The 23,190-nt window shown below is 38.3% G+C and overlaps 1 protein-coding gene across 3 annotated transcripts; it reads left to right on the top strand.

Annotated features, from left to right (window-relative positions):
• Positions 1-1,993: 1,993 nt before the first annotated feature.
• LOC137179494 (GTPase IMAP family member 9-like) lies at positions 1,994-18,904 on the top strand. 3 transcript variants are annotated; one of them, XM_067584194.1, is made up of 3 exons: positions 1,994-3,248; positions 11,874-12,650; positions 16,282-18,894. In XM_067584194.1, the coding sequence occupies exons 1-3, from the start codon at positions 3,239-3,241 to the stop codon at positions 16,797-16,799; spliced, it is 1,305 nt and encodes a 434-aa protein (XP_067440295.1). In that variant the 5' UTR covers positions 1,994-3,238; the 3' UTR covers positions 16,800-18,894. The 3 variants fall into 3 exon arrangements, with proteins under 3 accessions (XP_067440295.1, XP_067440297.1, XP_067440296.1); XM_067584196.1 differs by lacking the exon at positions 11,874-12,650 and having other exon boundaries at positions 16,045-18,904; XM_067584195.1 differs by lacking the exon at positions 16,282-18,894 and having other exon boundaries at positions 2,320-3,248; positions 11,874-14,396.
• Positions 18,905-23,190: the final 4,286 nt, after the last annotated feature.

The following is a 23,190-nucleotide window of genomic DNA, read 5'->3' as shown; positions in this document are numbered from 1 at the left end:
AAGTGAAAGATTAGAGGACAAAGATAACCCCGTATAACCCTGTGGCAGTGTGCTACAACGCCTGATTTGGTCTAAATATGACCTTTACTTTCCATTTCATTTCTACTGCTAGCGTTTGCAATCTCTCCTGCTAAACCAGGACCAACACTGACAAAAAATTCATTAAGTTCATTTGCAACTAAGGTCATATCATTAATAGTTTTGGTTAGGAAGTGGTTTGGGTATCCTGTTTTCCCAGTTCTATTTCTAATAATTTCATTCAATACTTTCCATGTATTTTTTTAATGTTATTTTTCATATGCTTCATCTACATCTTCCACATAGACTTTGTTCCAGTCTTGAATCATCAGATTTTTTTAAAAGAATTAATTGCCCCTTCTGTTTTTTGTCTAATTATTTTGTAAGTTGTAATGTCATTGCTTGTCCCTGTACAGCTCTGAATGACCACAAACACCGGCAGATGGTCACTTGTGTCATTTATGATTAGTCCACTTATTACTTTCCTATCAATTACATTAGTAAATATATTATCAATTAGTTTCACAGTGTTTTTTTCTGTGTTGAAGCTTTCATCTTCAGAACACAGTCAGTATACACGACCTGGTACAGTTTCTTTACAAGTGTATGCATGATGGTCTGTTTTTCTTGACTCTTGTTTTTAAGGTTAGCAGTGGTTTTGAGATTTGAATTTCAATCTCTTTATTTGAACAGGGACTATGTACAAAGAACATTAATATAAAACAAGGAGAGATGTAATGTACCAGGTTTTAGCAAATTGCTATTTTCCATTCGTTGGCCCTGGGCAGGTATGTAAAATAATAAAATAAGAAAATTATACATTAAAAGAGTACAAGATACTATGGTAGTCAACAACATTCATTTACAAATGTGTGCAAGTTTACTGCAAATGTTTTGTAAGACTGTTGTCGTTATCAGTTCTGTAGGAACATTGTTCCATTGTTTTGTGGCCATAAAAGTGAAAGATTAGAGGACAAAGATAACCCCGTATAACCCTGTGGCAGTGTGCTACAACGCCTGATTTGGTCTAAATATGACCTTTACTTTCCATTTCATTTCTACTGCTAGCGTTTGCAATCTCTCCTGCTAAACCAGGACCAACACTGACAAAAAATTCATTAAGTTCATTTGCAACTAAGGTCATATCATTAATAGTTTTGGTTAGGAAGTGGTTTGGGTATCCTGTTTTCCCAGTTCTATTTCTAATAATTTCATTCAATACTTTCCATGTATTTTTTTAATGTTATTTTTCATATGCTTCATCTACATCTTCCACATAGACTTTGTTCCAGTCTTGAATCATCAGATTTTTTAAAAAGAATTAATTGCCCCTTCTGTTTTTTGTCTAATTATTTTGTAAGTTGTAATGTCATTGCTTGTCCCTGTACAGCTCTGAATGACCACAAACACCGGCAGATGGTCACTTGTGTCATTTATGATTAGTCCACTTATTACTTTCCTATCAATTACATTAGTAAATATATTATCAATTAGTTTCACAGTGTTTTTTTCTGTGTTGAAGCTTTCATCTTCAGAACACAGTCAGTATACACGACCTGGTACAGTTTCTTTACAAGTGTATGCATGATGGTCTGTTTTTCTTGACTCTTGTTTTTAAGGTTAGCAGTGGTTTTGAGATTTGAATTTCAATCTCTTTATTTGAACAGGGACTATGTACAAAGAACATTAATATAAAACAAGGAGAGATGTAATGTACCAGGTTTTAGCAAATTGCTATTTTCCATTCGTTGGCCCTGGGCAGGTATGTAAAATAATAAAATAAGAAAATTATACATTAAAAGAGTACAAGATACTATGGTAGTCAACAACATTCATTTACAAATGTGTGCAAGTTTACTGCAAATGTTTTGTAAGACTGTTGTCGTTATCAGTTCTGTAGGAACATTGTTCCATTGTTTTGTGGCCATAAAAGTGAAAGATTAGAGGACAAAGATAACGCCGTATAACCCTGTGGCAGTGTGCTACAACGCCTGATTTGGTCTAAATATGACCTTTACTTTCCATTTCATTTCTACTGCTAGCGTTTGCAATCTCTCCTGCTAAACCAGGACCAACACTGACAAAAAATTCATTAAGTTCATTTGCAACTAAGGTCATATCATTAATAGTTTTGGTTAGGAAGTGGTTTGGGTATCCTGTTTTCCCAGTTCTATTTCTAATAATTTCATTCAATACTTTCCATGTATTTTTTTAATGTTATTTTTCATATGCTTCATCTACATCTTCCACATAGACTTTGTTCCAGTCTTGAATCATCAGATTTTTTTAAAAGAATTAATTGCCCCTTCTGTTTTTTGTCTAATTATTTTGTAAGTTGTAATGTCATTGCTTGTCCCTGTACAGCTCTGAATGACCACAAACACCGGCAGATGGTCACTTGTGTCATTTATGATTAGTCCACTTATTACTTTCCTATCAATTACATTAGTAAATATATTATCAATTAGTGTCACACTGTGTGTTGTTATTCTGGTTGGGCATGTAATTGGAGGGTGTAGGCTCATACTGTACATTGAAATGATGAATTCTGTAGTGGTATTGTGTTCGAGTGGGTTGAACAAATCAATATTGAAGTCCCCACAAACAAAAAGCATTTTATTATTATTTATGTTCTCATACATCCCAGACAGCTTATCCCTGAATGTATCAATACATGATCCTGGACTTCTGTATACACAACTTATTAGTATGTTTTTGATTTCTCTATTTCCATTTCCACCGTGGTACATTCCATGACTTGTGACATGCTTTTAATAGATTTACTTTTATACTTTTTGTTGATGTATAAGGCAACTCCTCCACCCTTTTTAAAATTTCTATTTGTAAAATACATCTCATATCAAAGAAAACATTTGTTGCTGTAGGTGGTCGATAAACTGCAGATACAACAAATGACATTACAGGGGATAGTGTAATGTTGACCCCAGCACACTCCAGGGTGTTTTCATCAATATCACTTTGTACATAAATCAAAACCCCACCCTTCCATTTACTTCTGTCTCGCTTGTGCACCTTATAACCTGGGACTTTAAAAAGCTAAAGGCGTTGTAGGGGTTAACCAAGTTTCCATAAAACACGAAAGGGGAGGAGACTAGGAGTAGATTATAATCTGGAGATGAGATGAAAATTAATCTATTCAACAGCGAGACATCCAACAGTGACAAGACTTCACAAGATCAACTGCCTGTAAAGGACAAATATGGCCAGGGGTAAGTACAATTATAACTCTACTACTCATGGAAAGACCTGGCATAATTTTCTTCAAATATCAGTCGGCAGAGAAACAACTCATCTTTTGTTTAAACAAGTAAAATGCTGGCATGGTTTGGGTCCACTGGTCCCCTTAGAGGGATGGGTCACTGCTATACAATACAAAGTTGTTCTGAGTCATCACCTTTATCCTATGATGAAACATTTCTATCCTGATGGGAGTGGTCTCTTCTAGGATGACAGTACCCCCATCCATAGGGCATGAGGGGTCACTGAATGGTTTGATGAGTATTAAATGATGTGAATCATATGCTATGACCATCACAGTCACCAGATCTCAACCCAGCTGAACACCTATGAGAGATTTTAGACCAACGTGTTCAACAGTTCTCTCCAAACAATCATCAAAACACCAAATGAGGGAATGTTCGTCCCTCCAGTAGAGTTCAGAGACTGTAGAATCAATGCCAAAGTGTATTGATGCTGTTCTGGTGGCACATGGTGGTTGGCTTCTTTTCCTTTAATTTGCCACCCATCTGTATGTACAGCATGTGTGTGTGTGACTTAAACTTAACATTAGTCAACAATTCACTCAGTCAACAAGGTATTCACTCATCAACATTGTAGCACTTGTAACAGGGATCAAACATGAACAGCGTCTCTAGTCTCTAGAATATCAGAAAATAATTTTTGGGGGGTAAATTGAGCCATTGATTCAACTTACCCCAACATTACTGGCACATTTGACCCCACAACCTCCATTTTGACAAAACTGTTTCATACAGTGGCTCAGATCTACAGGTATGCTAAGTTTATGACCTTGTTTTGTAGCTTACACTGACTTAAATTAACATGTGATAATGTCCAAAACCTTTCTATTTTAATTAAGATACAAGACTGGTAACTTTAGTAACTACACGCTACAATTTTTGTTAAGATTAAATGTTGTTAAACCTGTTTTGCACAGTTGCTTGTGCTAAACATTGAAATGCACTTTCTATTGTGGCAAAAAGTATTGTATCATAAAAACTCTCCCATGGATGGTCTCGTATTTCTGTGTTGTATGTGTTGGGCTGCTCTGGGTCAAACTTCAGGGGCCCAGGGCCTCATTTAAAGCTGTTGCGTATGCACAATACGGGGCTTGAATGATACACACGTCACTTCCCACGAAAAAGTTGGGATGTATGAAAAAACAAACTTGACAGGAAAAAGAGGCCAGATGAATAATACTCTGTGTAGATTCATGACAAAAACTGTGTGTACGCACAAAGCCAGAAATGTACATACACATGGTTCTGTGTCATAAATCTCAGTCGTTGTGGAAGAATGGCTGTGCGTCTCTTTATAGCATCCATATCATTAATTCATTGCCTCTGTGCACCGCCTGTTGACACCTACGTCGGACTCAAACTTAGTTTTATAGCACTTACTCGTGTTGTTCTCTCCTGACTAGATCCCTGCTTGTGTTGTATCAGCTCTCAGATGTATGTCACTTTGGATAAAAGCGTCTGCTAAATGAAACTGTAAATTGTAAATTGTAATTCATCGCATGGACCTGTAAACCATTATCAGCAGTGATATCCCAGAAATTTAATCAATGATTAGTTTGTAGCTCTTATATCTAAACAGACTTTACAAGCTGTGTTGCAACTAAGGATAAAAAAAGAATATTAACAGCAAAATGAAAAGTCAATTGCTGTGTACTTTAAAAGAATGTTAAAATGAATCACACAATCTGTGCAGTTGGTTGTCAACCAAAACAATGTTTTATTAAAAGATTCAGTCTCTCACCTTATATTTCATCTCCACCTCAACACATCACCCTGACATTGCTTGAGTTTTTGAGTTTTTAAGCATCCCTAGCCCCTCCCACAACAGCTTTTGATGAAAACTCAAAAGCTTCACTATTTAGCATCACCAATGTCTTCCAACTTAGCTAACCAAATTTTAGGTGGATCTGGTTAATCTGCAAGGAGCAGTTAGTAAAAGTATGGGGCATATAACTTCCACTTGCCAGTAGGTGGCGCTACTACTTTGATTCAAAATGGGCCTGTATGTGTCTTCAGACCAGGACTCTTATCAAATGTGAAAATTGGAAAAGATTTGACGATGTGGAGTGGAGTTACAACAGTTTGTTTTGCAATGGCAAAAACAACTGTCAAACAACTGTCAACTGTCAAAACTCACAATCTTCACAGTGCACCATCATCAAGGTCTAAAGGCTTTTCTGACCAAATTTGACGTGGATCAGTTCAACCTGCTGAGCAGAGGTTGTAAAAGCACAACACTTGGAACTTCCTGTTGTCAGTAGGTGGCGCTATGACTATGACTCAATTGTCACATAGGATGCATACCAAGTCTCTTAAATTGCATCCATGTTTCCCTCACTTGCGTCTTTTCCAAGCGAGGAGAGAGGAAACGAGGAAATTTGTTTTAAGAGACATGAGACGTGCTTTCCTCTGAAGCATCATGTGAAGCGACGTCCGTTTCTGATGACGGCGGCAGCTGATCACAGCTGGATCAGCTGTCAGTCGGCTTTAACAGCTGTAGAAACCATTTCTACTCGCAGAATGCGTTTATACTATTTATTGATCATTTCCATCTGTATTTTTTGATAACCTTGATAGTGAATTCATCATTCAATAACCCAGAATATGATCAGGGTGTCTTCTGAACAGTGGAAAATATGTATTTGGCTAAATGTTTCAGGGCAAATGGAAATGATGTAACTCATATCAAACCCCACACTCAGGAATTTTCAGCCTCTCATGTGACTGAATGGAAATGACGATAAATGATATAAAATATAAATGTGTTTAACTGTTATTATGGATAAAGTTAAAGTCAGGAAGAGTCTGTCTGTCAGCAAGAAACAGTTTAATGGAGGAAATAATATCATGAGAAAAAATCTTTCTAATAAATGAAGAAAGTTGTTTATGGTGCTTTTGTTGATCAGACCGACAATTAACAGATTTTTAACTATATGATGAATATATAAATAAACATAAAACTTGGGAATGATACACTTAAATTTAATCTGTAATCTGTCTCCACTTCGGTATGAAACTGCAGTGATGTATCAGATCAGTCTGATCAGCTGCAGCGTCCAGTCAATAACTGATATCCAATAAGGGGGCGTGTCGGCCGGTGAAAGACTTCCGAGAAGTCTGCTCTCATGTTTCCTTGCTCCTTGCTCCTCAGAGATTCCTCCTCGCTCCTCGCTCCTCCGAGCAAAATAAGAGACTTGGGACGCTCGTCAAAATGGCGCATCAGGAACAACTTCTGGTTCAGGCAAGGAGCGAGGAGCCATAAAATAGGAGACTTGAGACGTACCTATAGATGTGTTCAGGTGAGGACCCTCATCAACCACGAGAAATCTGGAACATTGGATTGGATTTCGAGTTACAACAACTTCCTTGTCAAATGAATTCAATGAAAACTTGATAACTTTTCATCACAAAAAGATGACACTGGCCCTGTTTACACCTGGCATTAACAAGTGGACAGCTCTAAGTACAGATGTGAACACACCCAAGACGCATTGAGATTCGATCACTCAGACCACATTTGGAGGTGGTCTGGGCCGCATGTGGCCACATTCATTTAGCAGTGTAAACGCAATGTGTCCTGGTCCACATCGAAGACCTACCTACTCAACTGATGTCCTTTATTTTCCTGCAAACTAGGCATATGCACTGCATTGCTGCCTCCTGTGTTCAACTTGTTTGATAACAGGATAAAGAAATGCATTATTTTGTTCGTCCGTTTTTCATGTGAATTAAAAGACGTACGGTTATTAGTTTTGCTGCGCTGCTTGACCTAATGGAGCTTAGCTGCTTTACTCCAAACACGTTCACTGTATGAACCTGGACTGTGTGTGTAAAAGATTGACCTATTGGATATGTAGAAGAACACAGAACATTAATTAGATTAGATTGAAGTAGGTCAGGTTAAATCTCTAGGAGGAGTTTGTTAAAATACAACGCCTGGAAATGGCAAAAAATGCGCAAAAATCGTCAATTGAATTCAAATTGGCCGACTTCCTTTTGGATTTAGGGGCTGGCTCCAAGGGGATTTTTTTGTGCGTCTGGCCATGATACATGTCCCTACCAAATTAGATTCATGTATATCAATTTTGAAGGAGGGGCTTCAGATTTAAAATTTTCTAGGGGACGCCCTCAAGCCATTTTGCCACACCCATGTCCAAGACCCATAAAATATTACATTTTTCAGGACTTCTGACATATGTGCAAAGTTTAGTAAGTTTTCAAGCACGTTTAGCCCCTCAAAAAAGCATTTCTTTTAGAAGAACAATAATAATAGAGAACAAGAATAATTCCTTCAATTACAAGAGGGCCTTCGCACCATTCGGTACTCTGGCCCTAATTAGAGTGGTTGAGGTACAAGGGAATCAGTATATTCAGGGTTAATTGGGGAAAGGCAAACCAGACTTCCAGAATCCTGCTACTTGTCACATCCTGGCATCATCTTGGCATTTCAGCAGCACTGTGCTACTTCACAGCTGACCATGATTGAGTGTGAGTACAGTCTGACCCTCTCCTCTGCACTCTAAACCCAATCACCAGAACAAAATGTTGGCATTGTATGAACTGCAAACCACAGATACGTTGAATGTCTACATGTCAATATTGGCAATTATCAGTTGAATAATGATGTTTTATGATGTGACAATGCTGCAGTTAAGGTCTGGTTAGGTTTAGGCACAAAAAAACTTGGTTAGGGTTAAGGAAAGATCATGGTTTGGGTTAAAATAAAATAAAAAATAAAATAAAAACTAAAGACAACTAAATAAAAAACAATGTTTAAATAAAAATGTTTTGTTGAAATGTTATGCTATGCTATGTATTACACACGTTGAAATGTAGATATTCAACGTTTCTGTGGTTTGCAGGAACATACAATGCAAACGTTTTATTCTGGGGGTTGGGAATGTGTTCAATAATAAATAAAAATAAGAAATTACAAATGTAATTGTTAAATTAATGTAATTAAAAGATTTGTGTTGTCTCGTATCTTTTAAAATTGAAAGGTGCTTGTAAGGTTTAGATGGTGGTGAACCCTTACAACTAGGATGAAGGCCAGTAGGATTGAGGTGTAAGCGTAATGGAGAAAAAAAGCATCAGTCACACAAGGATTGGTTTCAGAGTTTTTTTGCATTTGTGGGGCCCATAGAGCAAGTGCACTAGTGACTTTCGCCGACCGAGTTGGCTACTTCCGGTTTAGCCCTCCGGCTACCTTGAATGGGGATAATACAATTGAATCGTGTGGCTCTTCTAGGCTTTTGAAATGTGATTGGACCAAATGGATCAAATTCTGATAGTGAAACAAGTCATTTCGCAGGGGTTATGACGCTCAAAAAAAAATTAATTGCTGATTTACAGACATCTCTTTCACAATATAAGTTTATGGGAAAAAGTCTTTTTGGGCTCTATAGCATCATGTGACGTTGTAATTACATGGTTTGGCCGCTATGTCAAATTTGCTTTACAGCCTGGTGCTGTTCCTGTATCCAGTTCTCTCATGGATGTATAATAAGAGCTGGATAGGGTGCCCCCACTCAGCCTTGCAGCCAAATTTTCCCAGTGGCCACTTGCAGTATTACAGAGAAAAATCCCCCTGCGACCCAAAAAGCATTTTCCCCATACACAACCACTGTAAAAAAGACATTTGTAAAACTGTTGACAGGATGCCTCGAACTGCAAACAATGTCAATTATGACTCCATCTATTATGAATTTTTGATCCATGGAGGTTTTATATTTGTAAAACTTTCCTTGAGCCGAGAAAAGCGATTTAAAAATCTGTGACGTCATCACAATGTAAAGTCTATGGGCCGAGCGGGGCCGAGCTGGTCCAATCACATTTCAAAAGCCTAGAAGAGCCCCCCCCCTACATTCTGGAATTACTTCACCACGCCATTTGGGTCACCATCTTCCCCTCCAAAATGTTTGTATAGTTCATACAGTTTCCTTACTGGTGTGCACATTCTCTCGTCAAGTTTGTTTTTATAAATCCCAACTTGTTTCGTGGGAAGTGACATATGCCTCTTTCAAGCACCATTTTGTGCGTACGCACACAGGCTCGGACTGGCAATCAGGAGTATCAGGACTTTTCCCAGTGGCCTGGCCTGCTAAATGGCTGGCAGACCGCAGATTTTTTTTTTTTTTGACCCTGAACGCAACACTGCCCTGCGCACCATGACAGCCAGGTGCTGGTAGGCCAATTTTTTTTCCCAGGATGGCAAAGTTATGACCCGCCCTACTCTGCCTCTGATTGGCTAGGTTAGGTTAGTTGGGTTGGTTAGATTTAGGCAGACCAGGTTAGAATATCAGGGTAAGCCAATCAGAGGCAGAGTAGGGCAGGTCGTGACTTCGCTGAAAAAATATCGCTGTAGTTGGCAGGTACACATTTCATTTGGCATCAAGTGAATTTAGTGCCACTAACTGGCTTAGCAGCAATATGGACAGTGGAAAAAAGAGGAAGGGTGGAGCAGAGAGGGAAAGAGAGAAGAAAAGAAAGGTGCTTGCAGAGATGCCGCTGAATGTGGCAAAACTGACCAAATTTTTGCATGCATGGGACCGCAGCCGCCGGGTTAGTCAGTAAATAAATCATGGATATATAAAGGGGACTGGATACAGCATTGGAGACTGGGCCTCATTCATTCCTATGAAAGTTGCTCAGTGGCGCATGAAGCCAAAAAAGTGCAACTTCTTCTGCATTGCTTCTGCATTTGTGGGGCCCATAGAGCAAGTGCACTAGTGACTTTCGCCGACCGAGTTGGCTACTTCCGGTTTAGCCCTCCGGCTACCTTGAATGGGGATAATACAATTGAATCGTGTGGCTCTTCTAGGCTTTTGAAATGTGATTGGACCAAATGGATCAAATTCTGATAGTGAAACAAGTCATTTCGCAGGGGTTGTGACGCTCAAAAAAAAATTAATTGCTGATTTACAGACATCTCTTTCACAATATAAGTTTATGGGAAAAAGTCTTTTTGGGCTCTATAGCATCATGTGACGTTGTAATTACATGGTTTGGCCGCTATGTCAAATTTGCTTTACAGCCTGGTGCTGTTCCTGTATCCAGTTCTCTCATGGATGTATAATAAGAGCTGGATAGGGTGCCCCCACTCAGCCTTGCAGCCAAATTTTCCCAGTGGCCACTTGCAGTATTACAGAGAAAAATCCCCCTGCGACCCAAAAAGCATTTTCCCCATACACAACCACTGTAAAAAAGACATTTGTAAAACTGTTGACAGGATGCCTCGAACTGCAAACAACGTCAATTATGACTCCATCTATTATGAATTTTTGATCCATGGAGGTTTTATATTTGTAAAACTTTCCTTGAGCCGAGAAAAGCGATTTAAAAATCTGTGACGTCATCACAATGTAAAGTCTATGGGCCGAGCGGGAACTCGCGGGCGGGGCCAGCAAGGGAAACACTACTGCGCATATTCAGTGGGCTGCACAATGCAGAAGCAAACCCGGAAGCTAGAAACTTTTTTTGGCCCCTGTCAATGTTAAAGCTGCCAAGAAACTGGACAATCAATAATAAAAGTGGTAGTTCCTAATTTTTTCAAAAAAACTGAAAGCATAATTGGCATATCTAGTCTAGTTAATGTGGTCAATATTATTTGAAAATTCATGCGTTTTGGTGAAAATTTCAGTCAGTGACTTCATACTTTGAGCTCATAATTTTAAATTCTGTCACACTATTCAGGCTACTGTAATTTCTTACAGTATTATTATTTAATGTTTGTGTTGGTTAAAGGGCTATTTTAACCTTTGATGGGTAACTATTAGTGTATATCAGTAAACTGAGTAGGGTATTGTGCTCTTGCTCTGTTCTTTGAATAGGTGGAGAGAGTTGTTAACTGTATTATATTGGTACATTAAAAGATAAGGTGTGCTTTTTACTTTTTGAAGGAGGAGAGAGTAGCCTTGGTGCCACAGTAGTACAGAAGCCCACTACTTCAGAGCAGCCTGCAGATACAAGGTTGAACACCCTACACCCACCACTGATGAACTGATGCCCACATCTCATTTTGTATTTTGTTAGTATATTAGTTGTTTATTTAGTTATGTTTTATTTAATAAATATTGGTTAAAAGTTAGTTCTTGTGTCGTCTCCCTCCTTAATGATATGTACCTTTGGTTTAATTTCAAGTTCATACCAATACATTGTACTAATCAGTTGCTGGCTCATTAGTTTGTTATTCACATGCACTAGAATTCACCAGAATGCAGGAAATCAAGTCTTTGTAACTAAAATTTTCCTAGAGCTGGACCCCCAGACCCCATGTTTAAAAAGGGGCCTGACTGGGGCTATATCTCGTGATATATTTCCTGCCCTGAATGATTTTCCCAGTCCAGCCCTGGCAACGGTTATAAATGAGGCTGCTGGGTTTTTTTTTTGTGTATACGCATCATTAATGCATCTGGCCCCAGGGCTGCTTTGTGTCACAATGTGTCCTTGGTTTAAAATGCTGTTGTTTCAGAGTGGTACTGCAAGGGGTACAATGGCAAAAAATCAAGTTTTAACTGGGAGGTAATAAGTTTGTGCTTCACAACATCAATAATGTTATTTGAAATCCTCCAACAGAGGCAGAGGAACCGGATCTCAGGATTGTGCTCATTGGGAGAACTGGAGTTGGCAAGAGTGCAGCAGGAAACACCATCTTGGCGAGAAAAGAATTTAAATCTAAGCTTTCTCCTTCCTCAGTGACATCATGTTGTCAAAAGGAAACAGCAGAGGTTGATGGACAAACACTGGCTGTTGTTGATACTCCAGGTCTGTTTGACACCGATAAAACAAACGAGGAAGTGATGAAAGAGATCTTGAAATGTGTCTCAATGGCTGCTCCTGGTCCTCATGTGTTCCTGGTTGTGCTCCAGCTGAGCAGATTCATAAAAGAAGAAGAAGACACAGTGAAACTCATTCAGGAGATGTTTGGAAAACAGGCAGCAGATTACACTATGGCCTTGTTTACCCAAGGAGACATGCTGAAGGAGGAAGGAGGCTCCCCAGATGAATTAATTGGTGCAAAGGCAGCTCTTCGTAAGTTCATCAAGCAGTGCTATGGAGAATACTATGTTTTTGATAACAAAAACGAGGATCCCTCTCAGGTCAGTGGGCTACTGAAGAAGATCAAAAGAATGATTCAGAGAAATGGAGGAGGATACTACACCACTGAAATGTTCCAAGAGGCTCAGAAAGCCATAAATGAAAAAATGAAACAACTCCAAGAAGAAAATCCAAATATGACAGACAAAGAAGCAAGAACAAGTGCAGAGGAAGACAACTCATTTATTTCCTTTGTTAAGGCATTTGCTGCCGGAGGTGCTGCCGGAGGTGCTGCTGGAGCTGCTACTGGAGGAGGTATTGGGTGGTTCGGGGGTCCAGTGGGAGCTTTAGCAGGAGCTGGAATAGGAGCTGCAGCAGGAGCTACAGTGGGAGGTATAACTGCAGTGAGAAAGAAGGCATGCATTATTCAGTGAATTTCCAATATGAATTAGCCATGAGCTTTAAACCAATATTAAAATATAGATACAGGGAATCATTGTGGTAAGAATTATTTTTAGCTTTTTCATAGATTTTATCATCTCTACCAACAGTTTTTCAGTTACTTTAGAGCATCTTCACTGTACAAAATATTCCTCTGTATGATTCATTATTCATCATGTCATCAACGGGACACTTTTGAACTCTTCAGTCCAAAACAAGAGACATGTCATATTACATCTTATGTCATTTGTAAGTCATTGACGATGATTGACACACTGCAGTGCTGCACAGTTGCTGGAGGACAACAAAGGACATATGAAGTCTCAAAATGGCATCAAAATATGCTGATAAAAATAACACAAACTTTAAGTCAGACACAATGTTGAACAGATATCTCAACCGGTTCTCAATGCTGTTTTTGTTTTGTTTTGTTTTGTTGTTGTTGCTCTTTTTTGTATTGTGAAGCATCTTTGAGTACACCAAAAAGTGGCAAATAAATCTGAATTGTTATTATCATTTACTCCAACAATTATTACTATAATTGGCCAGATATATAATTTGGCTAAAGTTGCACACATCCAGAAAGAAAGCATGATTTCTGGACTCATGTTGGTCATTCTATGACATACCTAACAGATGAAGTTGCCCTTTTCACAGCCCATCAGTGTATATTGTGTGAAGACAGTTAGAACCTGACTAGCAGATGGAGACAGTCAGTGCAGTATGAGCTCACAGCTTTAATGCTGTTTTCCTAGAGATTGACGGTTCAGTGTCCTTCCCCCAATTCTCTGTTCTCTTGATCATTTTTACTTTTCTTTGTAAAATTTTAGAACATCATTTTGTCGCTTGCACTAGTGACAACTTTCACACATCACTGACTGACACTTACAACTTGTTGTCATGTTAATGATATCATACCTCTTTTGATTGGACCTGGGTGACCACACACAGGAACTAGCATGCACACACAGCTCTGTGTAGTCTCAAAGTCTACAACATCACATATTGTATACTGCTGCATACCAATCTTTATATATTATATAGTATGCTGCTCTCAGTTTCAAGTTGAGCATGTATCATCCATCCATACACATAGTCCTAATTTCATTTTTCCGGTCCTTGAGATATCAGTTTCTGAGATTTCTTTCACCATTCCAATATAATAGAGGAAAGAGAAATTTAGTTTTTGGAGTTCACAGCATTAAAAATAGTATTTTCAGAATATTATACAGCATAATCATATCATTCCAGATGCAATGTCCTGGTTAATATCCATAATATCTGGATATCCATAGAACATAATGTCTACGGTTTCATTGAGATTATTTTTTATAATTTGGGTGAACTGGTCCTTTAAAACGACATTTTACATGAATGAACTGATTTATAATCTGTGGTTTCAAACTGTCAGTAAATATTAGCTTTGTTAAAGACAATGGGAACACTGTGTACTCTGTGCTAGATCAGATGTGGAGGAAGGAAGAGAAGGAATGTTTATTGGGTAGGTAAAAATGTGAAACACAGAACTATGTTTAAATTTTGCTTCATGTATCTCATGTATTTTGTCTATTCCATCATGTTAATAAATATAAATATGCAAAATGATAATCTGCATTTAGTCCTTTCTTGTCAGGTCAAATACATTTTATTTGTATATATCAGAAATCACATATTTTCTGACAGACCAGCCAAAAAGATTTTGGTAACAGGGCCTCAAGTAATCAATTAATAAGCAGCAGCTAAGGAAAAAAGATGAGTTTTAAGTTTAGATTGAAAGGATTTAACAATGTCAGTCTTTTCTGATGTCAGCAGGGAGATTATTCCAGAGAAAGAGGCTCGATAGGTTGACTTCTTTTTAACTCTGGGGGCACACAGGAGCTCTTCATTTTGAGAGCAGAGAGCTTGGGATGGAATATAAGGTTTACAGTAAGTAGATCACATAGGAATGAAGGAGCACAACCTTTTAGGATTTTATAAGTCATCAGAAGCACCTTAAAGTCTGATCTAACATGGATAGGAAGCCAGTGAAGGAAGGCTACAGTTGGTGTAATATGGCCAAATTTCATTGCTTTAGTTAAGATTCTAGCTGCAGCAATTTGATCCATCTAAAGACTTTTAGTACAAGTGTGCAGCAAGCCTCAAAACAGAACATTACAGTAATATTGATGAAACAAAGGTGTGTATTACCTTCAAGAAGCTCAGCACACTAAGCCTAACTAAGCCTTAAATGCCACATCATATACTGAATGTCTTTGGTTGTTGATTATCATTGGGCTTTAATGAATCCTAGTGAGCTTGACTCTTGCACAGTAGAGCTTCACTCATCTCCTGTAGTGTTGCCTCATGAGCGTGATTGTTCACAGTCTCGACAAAGGAGTTCCTCAATATATCTGCAGAATGCAAACTTCATGTTTCAACTGTTCATGTTTCCTCCCTCTCTTTTTTTCTCCATCTGGTGTGTTTGACTGCATGTACCTCAGTATTAAACATCCATATCAACAATGTTGTGATTGCTGGTGTTGAATGAATCTTACAACACATTTAGAGATGGTATGAATGCATATGCAATGACACAGAGGTGAGCAGAAGTAGATTTGCTTTTAATACAGACAAATATACAGAATGAGTTAAAAACATGACATGAATCAATGGTTATTGTGAGATGTTTGAGATGTTGGGCAGTGAAGGCCTTGTGACCTGAAGGTTGCCAGTTCGATCCCTGGATGTCCAGGATAAATCTGTGTGGGACGTCAGTAGAACCTCATTACCAACATTGAGGTGCTACTGAGCCTGTAACCACTCCAGTGTTGCTCAATGGTCTGCAGATCAGACTAGTCATGCTGGGCAGCTTCCAGGTGTGAATGTGTGGACAGTGTGAGCCTGGCTCTCAGTGATACTTCCCTTGTTAAATAAATGTTTCCAAAAAAGAAAGTAGAGAGACAAGAACAAAATAAGATGGAAAATAAGTCCCTCTAAGTTTGGATATCAGTCTGTCTGAGCTGTCTGACACACAGTCACTACTGTTATCACAGCAAACTCCTTCAGGGAATTTGTTTGCTTTTGTTCAAAAGACACTTAATAACCACTCCAGCAGTTGAAAAAAAAACAAAAACTGGAAACAATGCTCTGCTCTGTTTCCATGCTGCTCAAATATCCAGGTGATCAGATTTGGCAGTTGTTGCAAACCACAGTATGTTTTACATATTTTATACCACAATATGTTTTGCCTCATTATTTCATCCCAGCTCTAATGCTGTGTTGTTTCCAGAGCCTGAACTGAGAGTGGTGCTGGTGGGTCAGGAGAGAGTGGGGAAGAGTTCAGCAGGAAACACCATCCTGGGAAAGAAGGAGTTTGACTGTAAGTTCAGTGCCAGACCTGTGACGCTGAGCAGTGAGCGGAGAGAAGGTCTTGTTCTGGGTCGTAGAGTCAGCGTGGTCGACACTCCTGGGCTCTTCAGCACTGAGCTAAGAGAGGAGATGGTGAGAGCAGAGCTGGAAAAAGCAGTACAGCTGAGCTCACCGGGTCCATGCGTCTTCCTCCTCACCCTCCAGCTCGGAAGATTGACTGAACAAGAACAGAAAGGCCTGAAGACACTGATGACGATGCTTTCCCCTGCAGTAGCTGATCACATCATGTTGCTGTTCACTTACGGAGACCGACTGGAAGATACCAACATAGAGCAGTTCATCAGAGGGGACAAGAACCTGCAGAAGATGCTCAAGAAATGCAGCGGCCAGTACCATGTGTTCAACAACAGAGAGATGGGAAACACTGATCAGGTCAAAGAGCTCTTTGACAAAATTGATTCCACCTTCAAGGGAAAATACTTCACTCTCCAGCCAGCCAGCTTTCAGAAGAAGTTAGTGAGGTGGATCTCAATGCCAGTGGGATATATCTGGAATTTCAGGTCTAGATCTTTTAGGTGGATTTCCTTTTTGGTCGTTGTTTGTAGTGTTTTTTATACTGTCCGTTGGATCATGAGATGGGGAGAGAGAGATGATGAGATTGAGTCAATGCTGTAGAAAGAAAGAGGAGAAGAGAGAGATAAAGAAGGAAACAGGGAGATGGACAAAGAGAGGGACAGGGAGGAGAAAGAGATACTTGTACTGAAAGATCTAAATCCATAACAAGTCAAATCAAACTTATCAACAAACACAACTTCAAAAATGGAAAAAGTACCAACACGTTGCCTTGACCAGAACACAGACTGGCTCCATAATCAGTACTGGTTCAGTGAAAAATGATGATAAAAAATTGTATATGATAAAAAAACGCCCAGCTGTAGCATCATTGGTTGACATTGTAGACTGATCCCTCACCGCAGGAAATTAATTAGAGCATCTGACTTTGGAGGGGGCAGGCCAAAAATACATTTGAAAATATTTTCCTACAATGTCCTATTGTATGCGTCATGTGTCATTTATCAATCCTTTTATTGAGCCTGCCACACCTAACCTTAACCAGCTGTAAACTGTTGTGGCAAAAATACCTTTCTCTGTGGTGAGGAACAATAAATTACAGACTCATTAATAACACTGAGCTTGATCTCAGATTTAAGGAATTTATTACAGAGTATTAAGTCAAATTAATATGAACAACCAACAGCAATCAGCAAACAGAGACAGAGTCTCGCTATTTGGCTGAATAGGGTGCAGTCTCTTTTAACCAAGGTGGCATCAAGAGACTGAACACAGGATAACTGAAATGACTGTCCTCAAATTCAAACAGAACATGCAGATGGTCATGTACTTTGACGTCTGTCCTGATTTCGACCCTGCAGTTCATTCCGTCTACTGTCTAGACACAGGGGCGTCAGTTTGTTTAAGACCAGTCATTTGAGTTCAATGCTATTTACTTGTACAGTTCATTCAAACATACTTTGTCCTTACAGAGAGTTCATCATTCTTATAATTTATACACACCAAATCAGAATAAGATTAAGAAATAAGATTTCCTCTACATAAACATGAACACACAGTCAGACTGAGTTGTCCCTCCTTTCTCCTCCTCTGTGTAAACAACTTCCACATCTTCTTGTCTTACTTACAAACATGAACACACATCTGTCCTGCACCTTAGCTTGTTGAATGGGTCACCAAAAAAACATTCACCAGGGAAAAGTGCACCGTTTATGTAAATTAGCAGGTCTGATAGCTGATTAGTTGCTTTAAATGATCACCTATTAGACATGTATGGGATTGATTCCTGACTATATTTCTTACTTAAAACCCCATTCGAGAGTCCTGAGATCCTCTGATGGTCTCTATGAGTATTTCACAAGTCAAGGCTCTAAACCAGAGAAGAGCTGTACAGTCAGAGCAACTCAACTGTAAAACGACCTGCCAGAGATCAGACAAGCCAACTCTTCATCTTCACTTAAATCTCTTCTAAAAACACATTTTAGAATAGCGTTTTCTTAAATTGTTTTATTCTTTGCTTTTACTCCATTTGGTCTTTTTTTAATTTCATTTGTTAAATTGCTCCTTATTTTAATCTTGTTATTATGTCTTTTGTGAAGCTCTGTGTAACTTGCTATATGAATAAAGTTATCATTCTTATCATTGCTACCCTTGATGTGTTTCTTGTCATTCAAGAATCAAAATGTATCAAAATGTCATCTGTTTGATAAAGTTATAGAAATAATCAACCGCCTTAATACCACATGTTGAAAAGAAACCAAGTACATCTATCTGACAGCTTGTTGCTGGTTATTTTACAGATTAAGATTTTACACACAAAATTTAATGATGATCAACAAATAAAACATGATGAGTTATTATAGATTAAACTATCCAGCAATATATATATATATCAGTTAACATGAGCTCCACCTTGAGCAAACGTTAACTTGACAAATTTAAGGAAAAACTTGTACAGGTCTGAAAGCTTGACCCCTACAGTGAGAGGATCTGGTGGCTCTGTTATGCTGTGGGGGCATTTTGATGGCATGGTTTGGGTCCATTTGTCCCCGTAGAAGGAAGGGTCACTGCAAATCAATACAAAGTTGTTTTTGAGTGATCACCTTTATCCTATGATGAAACATTTCTATCCTGATGGGAGTGGTCTCTTCCAGGATGACAATGCCTCATTTCACAGGACACGAGGGGTCACTGAATGGTTTGATGAGTATGAAAAAGCTCTGTAGTACATGTTTCTGTGTGATTACATCTGTAAAAAAACTAAACAAAGAAAACTTTTATTAGATTGCATTTAATATTATTGTTGATATTTACATATTATTGTATATTATGAATCAATCATCTCTCAATGTTTATAATTTTCTGTACTGCTTTGGCAATATAGGTTTCTGATCTGTCATGCCAATAAAGCTTATTTGAATTTGAATTTGAAAAGGATCTTTGCTATGGCCTTCACAGTCACCAGATCTCAACCCAAATCAACACTTATGGGAGATTTAGACATGTTAGACAACGCTCTCCACCACCATCATCAAAAGACCAAATGAGGGAATGTCTTTTGGAAGAATGGTGTTCATCTCTCCAGAAGAGTTCAGAGACTTGTAGAATCAATGCCAAGGCTGAGGAACACCATTCATAGCAAAGCATAAATAATTCAGGATGTTGCTGTCTCATGTAAACCTTATTAATGGAATAATAACTTTCACAAAGTCACAAAAGCCACCAGTGCACCTATTAGAAGTGTAATTGGCAATTTCCAAATTTATGGCAAACATAAAAAGCAACTCTATCACTGAAAAAATATACGACTAAACTTGAATTATACTATAGGCCAACTTTCAACAACAATTTGAACTTCAATTTTTTTTTTTTTACAAACAACTATTGGTAAAGATAACATTTATTCCCTAGTATCCATAAAGATCAATGTTTCTCAAAATTGACGTATTGGTCCTATCAACTACTTGACTGTGATGGGAAAAATAGCCCTGAAACAGTGAAGATTATTGTCCTCGACATTAAGCAAATGACCCACCACTATTTCAACCATTTATTTTCTTTTTCTTTCTTTCTGTCTGTCTTTCTGTCTGTCTGTCTTTCTTTCTTTCTTTCTTTCTTTCTTTCTTTCTTTCTTTCTTTCTTTCTTTCTTTCTTTCAATGTATTGCGCAAGGAGAGGCTGCAATATAAATTTGGGAAAAAATTAAAAGACCTTTCTCTTCAGCAAAAAGAAGTGAGGGTCGCCTTCATTAGGGATTGTAATTTTCGTACAGTCCCTAACACTTCTGTCAATATCAGATCTTTCAACCTGTGGGTCTTTTCATGTAGAAGTTTCATGTAGCCTCACAGAATCTGACGGGTTTCCAAATCTGTGACCCAATTACTGTTGTGGCATTTGGTAACAGCAATTAAAATATAAGATGTGATAAAGTATGATGAAACGTTTGCAGTGGCAGCACAGCTGAAATTGGGTTAAGTTACCCTTATGAGTTAGAGAATTTGATGTAAATCACTTAGCAGCTCTGGTTGCCTGGCAACAGAATGTAGCATATTTCTTTAACTTCCTAAAAAACTCTGACCTCCTCAACTGACAGTGAATTTGTGTTGTGAATGCTCATTAAAACTCGACATTCATTGCTTACATTTCAGTTAATATCTTTCCCTAAAATGTATTACAATAAAAAACTGTTTTGAGTGAAGTTATCTCGTTGAAATCTGTCTTAATATCATTTGAATATTATTCATTTTCCATTCAGATGTAATTCTAACTTCAGTCACATCTTTTATAAAAGTTTCCTATGTACACAGGATGTAAAGTCAGCATTATTGGCTAATCTTTGTCCAACTGAGGTAACATTAACCTAACTGTTAGCTAATGGTAAGTATCATTTACCCAACAGCAGCCAGCCTTGAAACCAGAAATATATGATGAAAAATAAGGTAAAACTTTAGCTTACAGCCCGCAAAGTATAACATAATTACTCCATAGCTATGGTGTAATTTTTTGTACTAATGGTGTAGTAGTACAGTACATACCAATGCATATATGTAGGTACAGGGGAACAAGATGTGAAGTTATGGAATAAAGGGATAACAATTTGGGAACTTACAACTTACTGCCTATTCTGTTATTACAGCTTATGTACAAACTACTGAGCAATAATTTGGAAGTTTGGGAAGAATTTAGAGAGAATTTATACTGTAGTCTTTTATGACAGGGTACAGTATGACCATCAAACTGAGCAAAAATGTGTGAGTGATGACTTCTGCAGCACTTAATAAATCTGATATGATTTATTTCAAAATGACCTTACTATCAAAATGTTACCAACAAACAGGCAAACTGCAAAGTAGTAGTAGTAGCTCCTAGTAGTAGCTCCACCTCAGCTTCAACTTTATGTCACCCAAAGACATTCAATTTTCACTTCTACGTGTCTGAAATGGGTTATAACGTTCTCAACAATATGACAAAGGAAAGAGACAAGAAAAGGGCAGAATTTGTCGCAATGTTGCTCCCAAAGCTACTGGGAGAGGAACTCTTCGACTGACCAACTGAAGTGGACCGTGCCCACTGGAGCCTAATGCCAGCTAAAGATGGTAAATCGAGGGCATCTCCCCCAATCTCACTTCAGCTACCATGAAGAGATGTCTGGATTTTCAAGATATCAAGGAGAAGTGCAGAGCCAGGATAATTTGATGTGGATTCCATCACACAGCAAAGTTTGTGGTTACAATTAACAATAACACCAGCACATTCAACACCCCAGCCAAAGCTGAAGATTTCCTGAGACGAGAAGCTGAAGACTGGGACCCTGATGTTGTATTAAGCTGGAAAATGGACTAGGTCCCTGGTTTTGTCGTTTGTCAGCTGTGGCTTAATTAAGAGACATTTTAACTATGTTCAGCAAATGAGAGGTCAAAAAGTATGCTCACACTAATAAGTGGGTGAGGACTGATTGTTTTTTCTCTCAATGACATTATTAATTTGTGAAGTGGAATGCCTCCCTTGTTTAGAGAAAGGTGGGTAGTTATCCTGCTAGTGTGGGCCTCACACAGGCCTCTGGATCTAGCTTTAACTTTAGGTTTGGGATATGGAAGCACTGCTCCTGGGTTTGTTCTGTCTTCCAGGGTGGGTTCTTGTGTTCCCTGGGGCGGCTTTTTCAGCACATCTGTCTGTTCAGATTATTGTTTATGTTTTGCCATGGTCATGCAACAGGTTCCTTTAAGCAGTAGACATTATATATGTTAATGGATCCACATAAACACAGTAATGGTGAAGTTAAAATAATCAGCTGGAGTGTACGGGGGATGAATAGTCCACTGAAAAGAGAAAAAGTGTATGCACATCTATATGTGCTAAAAGCTGATATCTATTTTCTCCAGGAAAACACACATTAAGAAAATGACAGCGAAGTATTTTTCTCTACCCCACGAAAAGGATTTTTCTTATTTTTGCACAGTGCACAAGTCCTACTTGAGGATCGATTATTTCTTGCTGGATTCCAAGTTGTTATGTCAGTAGCCCATTGCACTTACCATAATATACTTACATCAGATCAGGCCCCGGTCTCTTTAAATCTTAAATTGAACCACAAAAGGGGTGAATACAGCTGGTGCTTAAATAATGCCTTGTTAAAGAATGAGGAGTTTTGCTCCTATCTTTCAGGTGAAATAGATCTAAACACCAATGATGCAGGCGATGTTGATGACTCCACTCTATGGGAGGCCATGAAGATTGTTATTAAAGGCCACATAATATCATATGAGAAGTTCTGGCCAACCGATTAAAAAATAAAAATATGCATATATGTTCTATTATCCATCACGACCAAAACCGGCTTTAGGCCAGGTAGACATATGTATTTCAATCTATGCTGCCTTTTCAATATTTTGTACACAAAGCATACAGAAGAGGCCGTTGTTATTTCATTAGATGCACAATGTGCTCTTGATCCAGTGGAGCGGCCCTATATGATGTTTTTTTTGCTGATATTTTACCTGTTTGTAACTGATGTAAGTCTATGATCAGTTAACACATTCTTTCTGGTCATGCAGTAAACTTTACATATATTGGAAAGCATCTTTCATTGTTTCTCTGAGGCTTTTGGGAAGCTTTGGGAACCAGATCCACTCATAGCTATTCTTGGGGCAACAAGCTCCTTATCTTGCCAATAAGTATGAAAAAAGGGTTGTTTTGTTTAGAATAGTGATTGCAAAAAAGTTATTTCACCAAGCAGAGTTATTTTTACACACAAAGTTATTTTTCGAGTGTGGAAAAAAGACTCTGTACCCACGAATGATTTGTGGTTGAGAGAAATGGCAAACACATTACATCTGCAGAGACTGAGATTTTATGATGAAGATACAGGAGGCATGTTCGATAAGATGTGGGACCCTGTACTGAAATATTTTCAGGGTAATGACTAATGTATTGTGTCCAATGTAAAGCACTTTGCTGTGTATATTCCTTTTTTTGTTTTATTTTTATTTTTTTAC

Source organism: Thunnus thynnus, chromosome 3 (genome assembly GCF_963924715.1).
Source record: "Thunnus thynnus chromosome 3, fThuThy2.1, whole genome shotgun sequence".
In the NCBI taxonomy this organism is placed as follows: domain Eukaryota; kingdom Metazoa; phylum Chordata; class Actinopteri; order Scombriformes; family Scombridae; genus Thunnus; species Thunnus thynnus.
Note: the sequence above shows the minus strand (reverse complement) of the source record. Positions and strands in the feature narration are given on the sequence as shown.